We start from the raw sequence: 13,799 nt of genomic DNA on the forward strand, positions 1-13,799 counted from the left end.
AGCACTTGCCTTGAGCTGAAGTGCTGAGGGACAGCGCCCAGGCCCAGAGTTCAAGCCCCACGACCGACCAAAAAAAAAAAAACAAAAACAAAAAAACAAAAAAATCCATCAAGCTTTAATGCATGGCTGGTGCCAGCAGAAGCTGAGGTCTAGGCCTTTCTCTATGGGATACATAGAGATCTCAAGCCATTAATAATTCATTCTAGAGTAATGAACATAGCTGTACTAAGTTATGAGCTGTAATAATCAAGTGACAGAATAATTGATTACTTCAGTGTACCAAAAGATAATGGTAGTTAGCAATGAAAAAGGTGCAAGCTTTCCCAAAAAAGTTTCCTAAGGCTTTGATCAATGTGCATTGTTAAGTTCCCAAATAAAATGGATCATTAAAAGTGAAATGAATTCTGCTGGGTAATCTCAAGTCTATTTATATTCAGACTTGCTGATCCAGAATTACTGTGCTTTTTTTCAAATGCTTTTTGGCATTGGGACCTGCAAATCAGAGTAATTATTACTCATTAATTAAATCTAAGAGGTAGAACATAGCTTGAGATTTTGAAAAGGGAGTTTAAGATCATTTACATGCATTCCCCAAGAATCACCAATAATACTTTGAGGGTTTTTTTTTGTTGTTTGTTTGTTTGTCTGTTGTTTGTAGTAGATGGACTGAGACTAGTTTTATGTTTACCAAGAAGCTCTTCTCATCCTTTAAACCTGCCATGAACATTCACTGTGCTTCACCTGGGTCAAACATCATGCTCAGAAGGAGCACTCTCAAGTTAAATACCATAGCTCCTGTCCTCAGGCTTGGTAGAAATATATCAACAGCATGTAATAAATACAGGAACAGGCTGACTAGTCTGCCTGTGTCAGGGGTAGAGGACTGGGAGGTGACCAGAAAGGAAACAGAAAGAGGGGGAATTTGAGCTGAGCCTTGCAAAAACTTTGCTGAAGACAGAAGAGTAAAGTTTTAGGTAGAAGAATGACATGCACAAAGACAGAGAGGTGAGAAAGCACTAAGAGGATGTAATGAATACTTTGGCACTGTATATCCAATGAATGATCACATTTAATCTTTATATCATGCCGTGTGAGTGTGTTTTTAAACCCTGACCTCCACCCACCCCACCCTTTCTTTTCTTTTCTTTTTTTTTTTTTTTACAAAGGAGGAAACAAATGCTGGGTGTTTAGTATGCCAAGCTACTTTCCCAGTGATACAGATTTGGGAAGTGGCAGAGGAAGGCTTTAAGATGACTTGGGGAAAATGTGCTGTTTTTGAGAGATCTGATTTTGGATGTAGCTCAGTAGAGCACTTGTCTATCGTGCCAGGCCCTTAGTTTGATTGCCAGAACTACAAACAGAAAAACAAGAGAAAGAGGGACTCATCACTAGTTTATTGTCATTATTATCAGAACAATTATACAGCAGAATCACCTATGACAAGAAAGATGTGAGTATAGTTTTCAGCAGAGCTGTGACTGGCAGAGCTGATTTTTATATTGCCTACAGTTTGAAAGTGCTTTCATACATAAATATGCATAGTTTGTTAAGGGGTTAGCATATGAAGTTACCAGAGGCTTCTGTGAAAAAAGGGATAAGCCATTTGGGAGGGAAAGCAAAAGGACACAGAACTCCCTCCTACACACAGGAGCCTGTGTGGGAAGCTATGATGTGACATGCAGCTTGTAAATATGCACACTTGCTGATTATAATTCTGGACCCAAGTCTTTCCTTGCTGGGTCCCAACCTGATCAGCTGTTTTAACTCTTTCAGACTTGGAACTTGAAGTGGTTCTGGGTAGGTTGGAAATATCTAAGTAAAACCATGAGTCTCAGGTAGAACTAGGAAAATGCTCATAAAATATCCTTTTGTACTCATTTCCTTACTCATGTAACTCTAGTCCCTCTGTACAGTATCTTTACAAAAAAATTTTAAAAATCTTTTTGTGGAGTAGAAACAGGCTAGACTATATCTGTGGCCAATCTCTCTGCTACAGGTATTTCTTAATAGTCAAAAAGAAAATTTCCCCCTCCTTGAACTATGCCACAATTAAAATCCCATAGCCCTAACCACACCCTCCTTCTTTAAAAGGAGGAAGTTAAATTAAACTCTTTGCCTCAAAAAATCATAGAAAAGTACACATCTGCTGATAAAATTGGTTGATGTAGTATGTCAATGAAGGCTCAGTTTAAAAATTGGCACTTTAGGTAGAATAATCTCTTGCCCTCCTACATAATAGAACTACACAAGAGAAACAGTGCAAGCATTGATAGAATTGTGTGGAAAAAATGCTCAGTATAAATAGAACTAAATGCTAGGGAGGCAGGTCTGTGCTAACTGCCCATCTCTGCCCAATTTCTCTCTAGGCTCCACTTAGTAATGAATAAGCTTCCTTCTTTCAGCAGGTGATTTAGGGAACCTCCTGATATTTTCTTTTTCTTTCTTTATTTTGGCTATCTCTCCTTTTATTTTTTATTTTTATTATCTTTAAGTGGTTGGCTCCTGATATTAAGGATAATGAAGGTCATGAACTTTTAACTTATTTGTTGCTAGTAGATCACTTTGTGTGTGTGTTTGCATGTGCGTGTGCGTGTGTGTGTGTGTGTGTGTGTGTGTGTGTGTGTGTGTGTGTATGTGTGTGTGTGTTTACACAGGGCCAGCAAATAAACAAGTGACTTTTATGTTGAGATCATAGGGGCTTGGGCATGGAGTTCAAATACATGTTTTGAATAATTGCTTATCTAAAAACACACATATGTATTTAACAAATGACTGTGGCCCAGCTACTGCTAACCCTGTATGTCACAATATTAACAGAGCCATGCATCTGCATATACAGTATTGTGTTTTTATTTCTGTTCATGCCCCATGCTGCACTTAATGGGAGCTACATGCTTAATTGGATGGGACTTTAATACTTGAGTCTAAAGTGCTGAATTGCCTGACTTAGTTTTAAATACTAGATCTGCCCATTTTAAAAATAGGGCTTATTTTGTAACTGAATTAAAGCTGTTAGGAGTTTTTATATTTGTTCTAGAAAAAATATTAATGATTCAGTGGTTTAAGCAGAAACCAAGAAGGTGTAACCACAAGGGATTAGCAGTTACTTGGACTTGCAGATGGATGCAGATGTACAAAGTTTCATATTTTGGCACTGGTTGCTGTGGCCCATATATTGGTTGGTTAGTTGTTTCAGGATGGAACTCTGAGAGACTATCATCCTGATATAGCAATATAACCTGGATGCTTATGAAGATTTGAGAACTTTGGTAGATGGAAATACAAATAGAAAAGTCTCTCTTTTGATTCATGGCATCTGAGGGTATGCTGAATTCTGATGGCTACAGAGTTATATAGATAGAGAGATGAGAAGGTAGGAAAGTTACAGAGAGTCAGCTGTCCATCTCTGCACACACTATTTCTCTCATTTGTGCCTTTTTTCTTCTTCTTTCCCAGTGTTGCTAACAATCACAAGCAGAATTTGATGACTGTGGCAAACCTTGGTGTAGTGTTTGGACCCACTCTGCTTCGGCCTCAAGAAGAAACAGTGGCAGCCATCATGGACATCAAATTTCAGAACATTGTCATTGAGATCCTAATAGAAAACCACGAAAAGGTAATATATAATTAGAATAGTCATTCAAAGGTGACCCAGCTTTGCACTGTTTATGGTCCTTTCATTATGAAGATGGCCAACTTGCTAAATGTGGTAATGATAAATCTGAGGGTTCCAAGGAAGGTAACAATAAAGATGGGGAGGGTGGACTAGTAGCAGTAGAGGGAGAAGCCATATTTGTTGAACACTTATTCTGTGCAAAGAACTATTAAACATTTTGTATATGTTGCTAATTTATCCTCAATCCAGTGCAAAGTATACTGTTATGAGCCCATATTTTTACTTGATTATCTTCTTAGAAACTTAAGTGTTATGAATATTAAACATTTTTATCATTTGTGTTATAAGTATTTTCCTATAGCTTGAATTTAGATTTTGTAACTGGTATATTTTTTCATTGTGTGTATGTGTTTCTGTGTGTGTCTGTGTGTATGTATTTTGTCATTGCTTTAGGACATTGAGACATTGAGGTTTCTGTCTGTATGAGGAAGGCCTTCTCCACCAAATAAGACGAAGCATGCTATAGAGAGCTGCCTTCATGAAACTGAGAATTAGGGCCACAAATTTCCACTGATCTTTATTACCTCATTGCTCCTACTAGTGAATCCCTGTGAAACTTCTTGGAACTTCTACAGGATTCCCTGTACAGGCTACTCTGTAGTCACAACCCTGGGATCTTTTAAATGCATCTCTTCTCAAATAAACACTTTGCCTAGAACGGTGAATTAGTTGTGCAAAATAAATCTAGAATTTTACTACTTTTTTTTTTTTGGCGGGTGTGGGGGGGGGAGTCCGGTCGTGGAGCCTGAACTCTGGGCCTAGGTGCTGTCCCTCAGCTCGTCAGCTCAAGGCTAGCACTCTACCACTTGAGCCACAGGACCACTTCCAGCTTTTTTTCTTTTTGCTTATGTGGTGCTGAGGAATCGAACCCAGGGCCTCAGGCATGCAAGGCAAGCGCTCTACCACTGAGCCACCTTCCCAGCCCTGAATCTTACTACTTCTTATACCTACATTGATAACTCTAATGAAAGCCACCATCATCTTGTCTAAATTTTTACAAGAGCCTTCTACTGTGCTTTCCTGATACTTCTTCTAGGCCTGTCTGTTCTGTTATTGGTCACTGGAGAGACTTTTGACTTAAGCCAGATCCTACCAATTATCTACAGCTAAGAACTATTTTATGGCTTCCATTTGTTATGTGAGAGTCAGGCCTTACAGGAGTCTCAGCGTCCTACATACTAATACTAGTGACCTCTCTATGGGTCACAAGTATTAAGTGGATCTCATTAGGAATCTCTTATAGTTATCTTGACACAATAGGCACACTTACTTTTTTCTTTTCTTTTATTTGTCGGTCATGGGGCTTGAACTCTGGGCCTGAGTGCTGTCCCTCAGCTCTTTAGCTCAAGGCAAGCACTCTACCACTTAAGCTACAGCACCACTTCTGGTTTTCTGGTGGTTTGTTGGAGATAAGAGTTTCATGGACTTTCATGCCCGGGCTGGCTTTGAACTCTGATCCTCAGATCTCAGCTTCCTGAGTAGCAGGATTACAGGCGTGAGTCACTGGTGCCCAGTACACTCACTGCAGTTCCATCTGGAACACTCTTCATCCATAAATAAAACCACATGGGCATGTTTCTTCACTGCTTTTTAGCTTTCTATTGTCCAAGTAGATCTCTGGTGAAACAGATCAGCAGTCCCCACTTCAAGTATCCCCTTTCCCCTGCTTTTCTCTTCCCTGGCATTTAGCATTTTCTTCCTCACTTTTGTTAGCATGTAGCTAGCAGGGATGCATCACAAAGTCCAGGACATTTGTATTTTGTTCACTGTTTGGTATCTGTTCCTAGGTAGGCCTTCAGGAATCAGGTATTGAATGAAAGTCAGTCTTCAAAATGACTCCAATAAGCCCTGTCTCCTCATATTCACTCCTTTATGTAGTATCCTCACTGGCATATGTAGTCAGTAAGATATGACAGAAGTAATGATGTGTGACTTCTAAGCTGACTCATGAAAGGCCTTGTACCATTGTTGTGGTTTCTGAGCCTGCTCTTGCTAGCGGTGGTATATTCATGTTGTGAGGACAGTCAAGGGAGCTGCAGGAGGGAACTAAGGCTTTCTGCCAACAATCAGACTAACTTTCCAGCTATTCAAGCCTCAGTCATCATTTTGAGTGCAGCCTCATGAGAAACCCTGAGTGCCAAATCAACCTGATAAGCTGACCTGATCAATTCCTGACCTGCAGAAATCGAGAGTGATAATAAATGTTTGGGGTGTATTGTGGTGGTGAGTTTTTTGTTGTTGTTTTGTTTTGGTGATGGTCCTGGGGCTTGCACGCAGGGTCTGGGTGCTATCTCTGAGCTTTTGTGCTTAAGGCTAGTTTGCCACTTGAGCCATAGTTCTGGATATTTTTGGTAGTTAATTAGAAATAAAGAGTCTCAGTCCCTGCCTGGGCTGTCTTCCAACCACAATCTTCAGTTCTCAGCCTCCTGAGTAGCCAGGATTATAGGCATGTGCCCCACTAAATGTTTGTCGTTTTAAAATGTTGGAATTTGAGGTAATTTGGAGGTTGTAGACTGTTATATGGTTACTAGAGAACCTGTGAATATAAACTTTAGATGTTTAAACACTGGAGCCTCCTCTTAATAGTTAGTAAGAGACAGAAATTAAGTGTCTGAGGAAAATTTCTTCATTGAGGAAAATTTCAAATTTTAGGAAAACATCTTCTTTGAGAAAAATTTCAAGTCTGAGGAAAATGTCTTCTTTCTAGCCCCAACTTGGAAGCCCAGTGTGCCCACCTCCCTCAAATACAGGAAATCACTTATATGTGATCCAGTTTCTGTTGTATGCAAAAAAAATATGAACCTGTTAAAATGGAATAGAATATAGCAGCACTTTCCTAAGGGCAAATCACATGGCTTCAATCCACCGGGTAACTGTGAACAACTCTGTTACTTAATCCTAGATGCAGTCAGTGACTGAAGACAAAAGTTAATCTTTTGTTCATATAAGTTCAATGTGAGTATTCTCAAGATAGCATCCTCTGCAGTAATCAGACAGCCCCGATGCCTTCCATCCTGTAGCTCTGCCTTCCACTCTTCTCTGTTAGCTAACAAGTAGAGAAAGAGAGAAAGACTAAAAGACTATATCTAGAAGATAACTTGCTTTATTTTCCCCACATTCCATTGGCTATATCATCACATAACCACATCCGAGAAAGGCAGCCTAACTGCCCAGCAGAAAGGGGAAACAAAATTGATGATCAGTTTGCCAGTCTTCCATACTCCTTTGTTTTTTTTTCTTTTACTTTTGAGAGAATTACATGAGGTGGTTTATGTAAAAGACTTATGCAAGGCCTAGCTAGTAGAAAGCAAAGATTCAGTAATTGTAAACCATTGTTATTAGAAATCTTAACATTCTTTGGAAATAAGACTCAAATCTGTCTCTAAATATTGAACATGCCTCTCCCTCCAGTAGTACTTTTATAATTTAATTATTTCTGAAATAAAATCATTTTAAATGTTGAGACAGAATTCCAAAAATGAGCTCATTGTTTATGTTTCATGTCCCTAAAGCAAAGAGTGTCTGATTTTGGGGGGGGAGGGGCGATTGTGGAGCTTGAACTCTGGGCCTTGGCGCTATTACTCGGCTCTTCAGCTCAAGGCCACTTCAGCCACAGTGCCACTTCTGGTTTTCTAGTGGTTTATTGGAGATAAGAGTTTCACAGACTTTCTTACTTGGGCTGGCTTTGAATAGAGATTCTCAGATCTCGGCCTCCTGAGTAGCTAGCATTACAGGTGTGAGCCATCAGTGCCTGCCTTGTCTGATGGTTTTTAAACTATAATTTCTTTGAGTGTCCTTGGCCTGCAAAGCTAGATTGAAAAGAACTAGACAGAAAAAAGTAATCTGTAGCACAATGGCTTAATCCTGAAATCCTAGCTACTAGGGAGGTGTAGAGATCAGGGGATCATGGTTCAAGGCCCAGCAAAAGAACCCTATCTCAAAAAAAGAACAAAAACAAAAAGCCCAAACACAGTGGCTCATGTGTAAAGCTCCTGCCTAGCAAAGTACAAGGCTTCAGGTAAGAAGAAAAGAAAGGAAGGAGGAACAAAGAGAGAGAGACAGAGAGAGAGAGACAGAGAGAGACAGAGAGAGAGAGAGAGGTACTCCCAGTAGTAGTATTAAAACATATAAGGACAAACAGCCATCTTGTATTGGATAAAACATGTGGAAATAGAAATATTAAGTACATGGCAAGGTTTGTAAATATATAGCCAGTGGTTGATGACAAAATGCTCACTTAGTTTGATGGGCTGCAAATTACGTTATCCTTTGATGTTAATTTGTTGTTGTACATATAAGGAGTATTACAGTGCTTTAGTATATGTTCATCTTCATTAGTCTATGCTAGAGGGTGGAATGAATCATAGTAGAATTTGTGTTTCTATGGCCCCAGTAAAGGAATAAGAAGAAAAGTGTACTACTAGGATGAAGGTCATGTTTCTAAGGCAGAAAGGAGTTAACTAAGGTACCATCAAGACAAGGGTTTTTAATCTGGGATGATGGTGGGCTAGTGTTATATGCAAGACCTGGATATATCTATTGTTCTGGAGAAAAAGTCCTTAATCTTTATCAAATTGTCTTTCTAGAAACTTAGAGTAAGCCACTTACCTCCTTTATAAATGTAACTTCATGGGTAGCCTGGTACAAAGCAAGAAGGTGCAGTCTCAGTTTCCTACAGAAGCCTTTAGTGTTTGCCATCCTTTGCCATACCTGGCCTTTCTGTACATGACACTGAACAAACCCCCTGGTGATGGAACTTAACCTCAAATCCAGACAGTTATTAGGTTCTTAGAAAGTATTTCCATAGCTCTGCACCAGTGGCTGTCCTAACTACTCAAGAGGCTGAGATCTCAGGATCACTGTTCAAGCTAGTCTGGTCTGAAAAGTCCCCATGAAACTCTTATCCCCAATTAACCACTGTGGCTCAAAATGGTAGAACATTAGCCTTGAGCAAAAAGAGCTCAGGGACAGTGGCTCAGGCCCTGAGTTCAAGCCGTATGACTGACCAAAAAATAAATAAATAAAATAAAATAAAACATTGTCACAGAGTTATTCTTCAAAATGAACAATATTGAAGACTTAATGAGATTTAATAGCATTCCTTAGGTGTGGCTGTAATTTTCTAGAAAATCACTTTTTGTCTCTCTCATACACATGAATACACATACACACAGATATACTCTCTCACACACATTTCTAGGAGTTACTCATTTTCTGTGTTTTCTTCAATATACAAGGTAGAGAAAACCATGAAACTACAATTTCAGAAATGCCTTTCAACAGAGCCTTTATATCTGATAGCATCTGTCCTTTTGCTTAAAATAAGTCCTAATACAGAGTTTAAGTCCATGCACTATTACTCTTACATTGTTAAGAACATTTTATACGAGGTAGGAATAATGATTAGGTATGATCTGGGAAAAAAATAGACTATAATGGAAATGAAGTTGTGGCAATGCAGGTGTCTAACTGTTGGATTGATCCATAGAGAGAGAATCACAAGATGCCCCTGTACCTCTCTGTTGCTACAGAGCAAATCATCTCCCAGCTTAGTGACTTAAAACAGCAATGATTTTTTTTTAAAGGTGATATAGGACTTTGTACTTGGTAGGCAGGTTCTGCCATTTGAACCATATCCTCAGCCCTTTTTACCTGGGTTAATTTTTAGTCTTGCTTTTTTGCCTAGGCTAGCTTGGACTGCAGTCTCCCTATTTATATTTTTCACAGGGATGACACCTACACATCGCTATACCCAGATTTTCCTGCACAGATGGGGTCTCATGGACTTTTTGCCTAGGCTAACCTTGAACTACAGCCTTCCCAGTCTCAGTCTCCTGAGTAGCCAGGAGCAGTGATCTCATTGTTCTCAATTCTGCAGGTTGAGAATTGGGGTAGGATTATGTATGTCCTATTTAGTGTCAGCTGGGAAACTCAACTAGAACTGCAAGATTAAAATAACTCATACCTTATGCCTGGGATGGTAATACCTAGTGCTCTCTCTCTCTCTCTCTCTCTCTCTCTCTCTCTCTCTCTCTCTCTCTCTCTCCTGCCTTCCCTCTCCCTACTCTCCCCTTCCTTCTATCTCCCCCTTCCTCATATTTCTCTTTCCTTTCCCTTTTTCCTTCTCTCTTTCCTTGCCCCTCTCTCTTTCTCTCCTTCTTTCTCTCCCTCTCTTTCTCTCAATCCCTCTACTACCATGTGATCTTCCTTCACCCAGTAATCTAATCTAAACTTCAAAGGAGTAAAACATAAAAATATGCTTTTAAAGCCCAGTCTTGAAACAAAAAACAATGTCTGTTCTACCTTATTCTGTTGGACAAAGCAAGTCAGGTCCAGCCAAGTTCAAGGGGATAGAACTAGTCTCCACACTAGTTTTGGATATGGTTTGGGGAAGTGACTTTCAAAGGTTCATATGTTGCAACTCAATTCCCATTGTAAAGTATTAAGAGGGTAGAAACTTAATCAGACTATGCTGTTTTTTAAATTTAATTTTATTGTAAAGGTGCTGTACAGATAGCTTGCAGTTACATATATAAGGTAATGAGTATATATCTTGTTGAAATTTTTACTCCCTCCCTCATTTTTCTCCCAGTTCCCTCCTTACTCCCCAGAAGTTATAAAGTTCATTTCCAGCCTGGTGTCTTGTGAGTATCGCTGTTGCATTGGTTCACCCTTTGTTCTTAAAGGACAAAGACTATAGTATTTAGAAGTAGAGCTTTTGAGAGGTAATTATGTTTAGGAAAGGTCATCAGGGTAAAATACCCATGGTTGGCTTTATAAGATGAGGGAGAGACCAGAAGACAGAGAGACTTGTGTGTGCACGCATGCACGCACGCGCACACACACACACACACACACACCACACTATTACATGCACATTTCACATACACTGTCACCTTTCTACCTCAGGCAGCAAAAAGTACTATCACCAGTGTGTCCACCAGTGGACTTCTAAAAGTATTAAACAAAATAAGCCACTTTTCTTTACAAAGTTACTCAACCTTAAGTATTTTATACACACACACACACACACACACACACACACGCGTGCGCGCGCACACACACACACACACACACACTTATAATAGCCTCAGGTATTTCTATGTAGGAAAAATGGACTAATACAGTCCATCTATGGATGGAAGGAACAATGTTTTTGCAGACATGGGAAACTTCCATGACTGCCATCTTTATAGACAGTCTATTGTGCCTTGTGGGTTTGCATTTAATTCCCTTTTGGGAAGGCTTTGCCTTCTTGTAAGTAGTAAACATGGGCAACTGCTCAGTACTTCTAATAGAAAGTATTCTTCTGTTTCCTCTCTGCAAAACCATGTTTTAAAAATCAAGGGCCTTCAAACTTTTGGTGGTAGTGGCAAATTCAGCTCCCAAAAGCCCTGTGTGAGGCTCCGTTTTGAGAACTAACTAATAAATGTCTAAACTGGAAAAGACAGTTTGACCTTATAACCACCATTTTAAAAGGGGGAAGAAGGGACTGGGAGGCATGGTTCCAGAGGTAGAACACTTGCCTAGCAAGCAAGAGGCCCTATGCTCAATAATTAATAACACATACACATGAAATATGAAACTCTTGGTATCTAAAAGATTCAGTTATCCTAACTTAATAAAACATGTTTTAGTTTGTTTATTTTTCTTTCAACAGAGAAAAAGACAGCTGCATTGTAACTGGCTAACATATATCTTTTGTCCCTGTCTGTGGGATTACTTATTTAGTAAAGGTTAGCATTAAACCTTCAGCATAGGGTTAATCATGAAGGTGAACGCTTTATGCTGTCACCAGCACATCTACCTTTCCTCCAGCTAGTGCCTGTGAGTATAGCTAGTTCACCGGAACTGTTATTTCACAAAGAATACACATATGAGTCCTTGGGAGCCTTAATGATGTGTTATTCATATAATTTCAGATTGACTAGGAGAAGCTGTACAGACTACACATTTACCCCATCACAATGGCCCAGAAAATCCATGCCAGCAGACTATGGAGGAGAACAATATTTTCCAGGGTTTTAGGAAATAATTATTCCAGAGTAAGAAGAGATAGAGAGGTGAAGAAGCCTTAACATGCAATATACTTTTGGGGGGGGGGGATCATGGAGACTTCTTTTTCCATGTTTGTAATACATACTGATTTATTTATTCAGTTAAAGTTAATAGAACTTTTTAAATGTAATAATAATAATATTTAAAAGTAATCATAATAATAGTGATAGTAATAGCTTACTTCTATAGCTTATTGTGTACAAGATACGATAAGCAACTTTTTTATCTTTTTTTTAAAATTTTTATTTTTTATTGTGAAAATACTGTACAGAGGGGTTACAATTACATGGGCAAGATAATGAGTACATTTCTTATCAAGCATTGTAGAGGCTCCTTTGTTTTCCCTTCCCATCCTCCCCCCCCCACCAAATCCTCCCCCCCCCCCCCCACCAAAGTTGTAAAGTTTGTTTTCGACATGACAACTTGGATTTCTCATTGTTGCAACGGGTCCACCTGTATCCTTATTTAAACGACTTGTTTTTCCCCTTCACCTCCACAAAGTACATTTCATTTTATTTATTTTTTTGATCTGGGCCTGAAACTTGAACTCTGGGCCTGGATACTGTCCCAGAGCTTTTTCTTTCAGGGCTAGCACTCTACCATTTAAGCCAGGGCACCACTTCTGGCCTAGTATATTGGGGATAAGTGTCTCATGGACTTTCCTGGCCAAGCTGGATTCAAACTGCAATCCTCAGATCTCATCCTCTTGAGTAACTAGAATTACAGGTGTGAGCCACCAGCACCCAGCATTTCATTTAATTTTTGCAGCAACACTATATGGTCAGTATTTCTAGCTTTGTTTACAAATTATGAGCTTCAAGTACTTAGAAGATGAAGCAGGTTGATAGGTAGTGAACTAGGATTAAACTAAGGACCATTTAGAACCCATGGCTATGAAAATCCATTCAATCTAACCTCTCTTTGAGATAGTAAACATTTATTGAGTATCGACTGGTGGCTTAAGATAAATAAGATAGATCCTTTAATTCAAGTGGCAACTATTTTGTTATGATATAGCTAACTATATTTGCTAAGTAACATCTACTAAGATGTAACATCCACTGAGGAAGAATAATTTGATTCTGCTGTCACTGGACTCTGGTTGATGAACAGGTTTTCTAGGCAAAGAATGAATAGAAAGAAGAGCATTTTAGAGAGGAGGGATCAACATTAGACAAATTGTACATATGAAATATGGTCAAAGTAGTTTACATGTGTGAACATAGAATAATGAAACCTAGTGAAGCAGTTTTAAGAAGGGGGCAGGAGAATAAGTGAAAGTAATAGCAAGTGAATTTGATCAGGATGTATTGTGTTCATATGTGAAAGTGTCACAATGAAACACCCCTTGTACAACTAAAGTATGCTAATACATTACTGTAAAATTTAAAAAGTGACAAGATTGTGAAGGGACTGTGGGTGACATTTTGCCAGATAGAATGAGATGATACTGGAATACAGTTGGATTCAGCTCATTTGTCAAAAGTCTTAAAAGCTGCGGAAAGTGGGTTCAATGTACTGCTGAAACCTGGGGTTTTCCAAGGAGAATAGTAAAATGATGGTATCAGCCTTTTAGAAAGATATCCCTGGATGCCGAACCACGCACTGTACTTTTTACCCTGATAGTAGATATCAAAATTTTATATAACAATTTTATATAACAAAGCCATACATTTGACAATGCTGATATAAACATGTACCTCAGGGAGTCTAACCTTTGACCATAGCCTTTACTTGTTTATGTGGATCAATGGGATCATCAGAGACCCCATCAGTTGTGGTAGCAAGTTCAGTCCTCATATACCCTTTGTAAGCCTCCATATGGAGAACTAAGTAATAAATGTCTAAAACTAGAAAAAGTTTTTTTTTAACTTTAAAAATCAGCATTTTTAGAAGGGAAAGAGATATGCTTCTTCTTGCCAGACTTATAAGGGGAAAAAGCTAGTTTATAACATGGTTTCCCATCTGTGACTCCAGACTCTGTCATATGACAGCTAAAGAAGGGCAGACGTGTGGGTGTGGCTCTTTATACCTGTAATCAAGTGCAGGTTGAAAGGGCAAAGGG

The 13,799-nt window shown here is 39.0% G+C and overlaps 1 protein-coding gene across 4 annotated transcripts in view; it reads left to right on the plus strand.

Moving 5' to 3' along the window:
- Arhgap26 (Rho GTPase activating protein 26) overlaps nt 1-13,799 on the plus strand; it is a 447,402-nt gene that overhangs the window by 328,933 nt on the left and 104,670 nt on the right. For all 4 annotated transcript variants that reach the window (XM_070036290.1, XM_070036291.1, XM_070036292.1 and 1 more), the window contains exon 18: nt 3,457-3,616. In XM_070036290.1, the coding sequence (XP_069892391.1) occupies nt 3,457-3,616 (160 nt within the window). The remainder of the gene's footprint in view (nt 1-3,456; nt 3,617-13,799) is intronic.

The sequence above is a fragment of the Dipodomys merriami genome, unplaced genomic scaffold (genome assembly GCF_024711535.1).
Source record: "Dipodomys merriami isolate MVZ:Mamm:240054 unplaced genomic scaffold, mDipMer1.0.p SCAF_27, whole genome shotgun sequence".
Classification (NCBI taxonomy): domain Eukaryota; kingdom Metazoa; phylum Chordata; class Mammalia; order Rodentia; family Heteromyidae; genus Dipodomys; species Dipodomys merriami.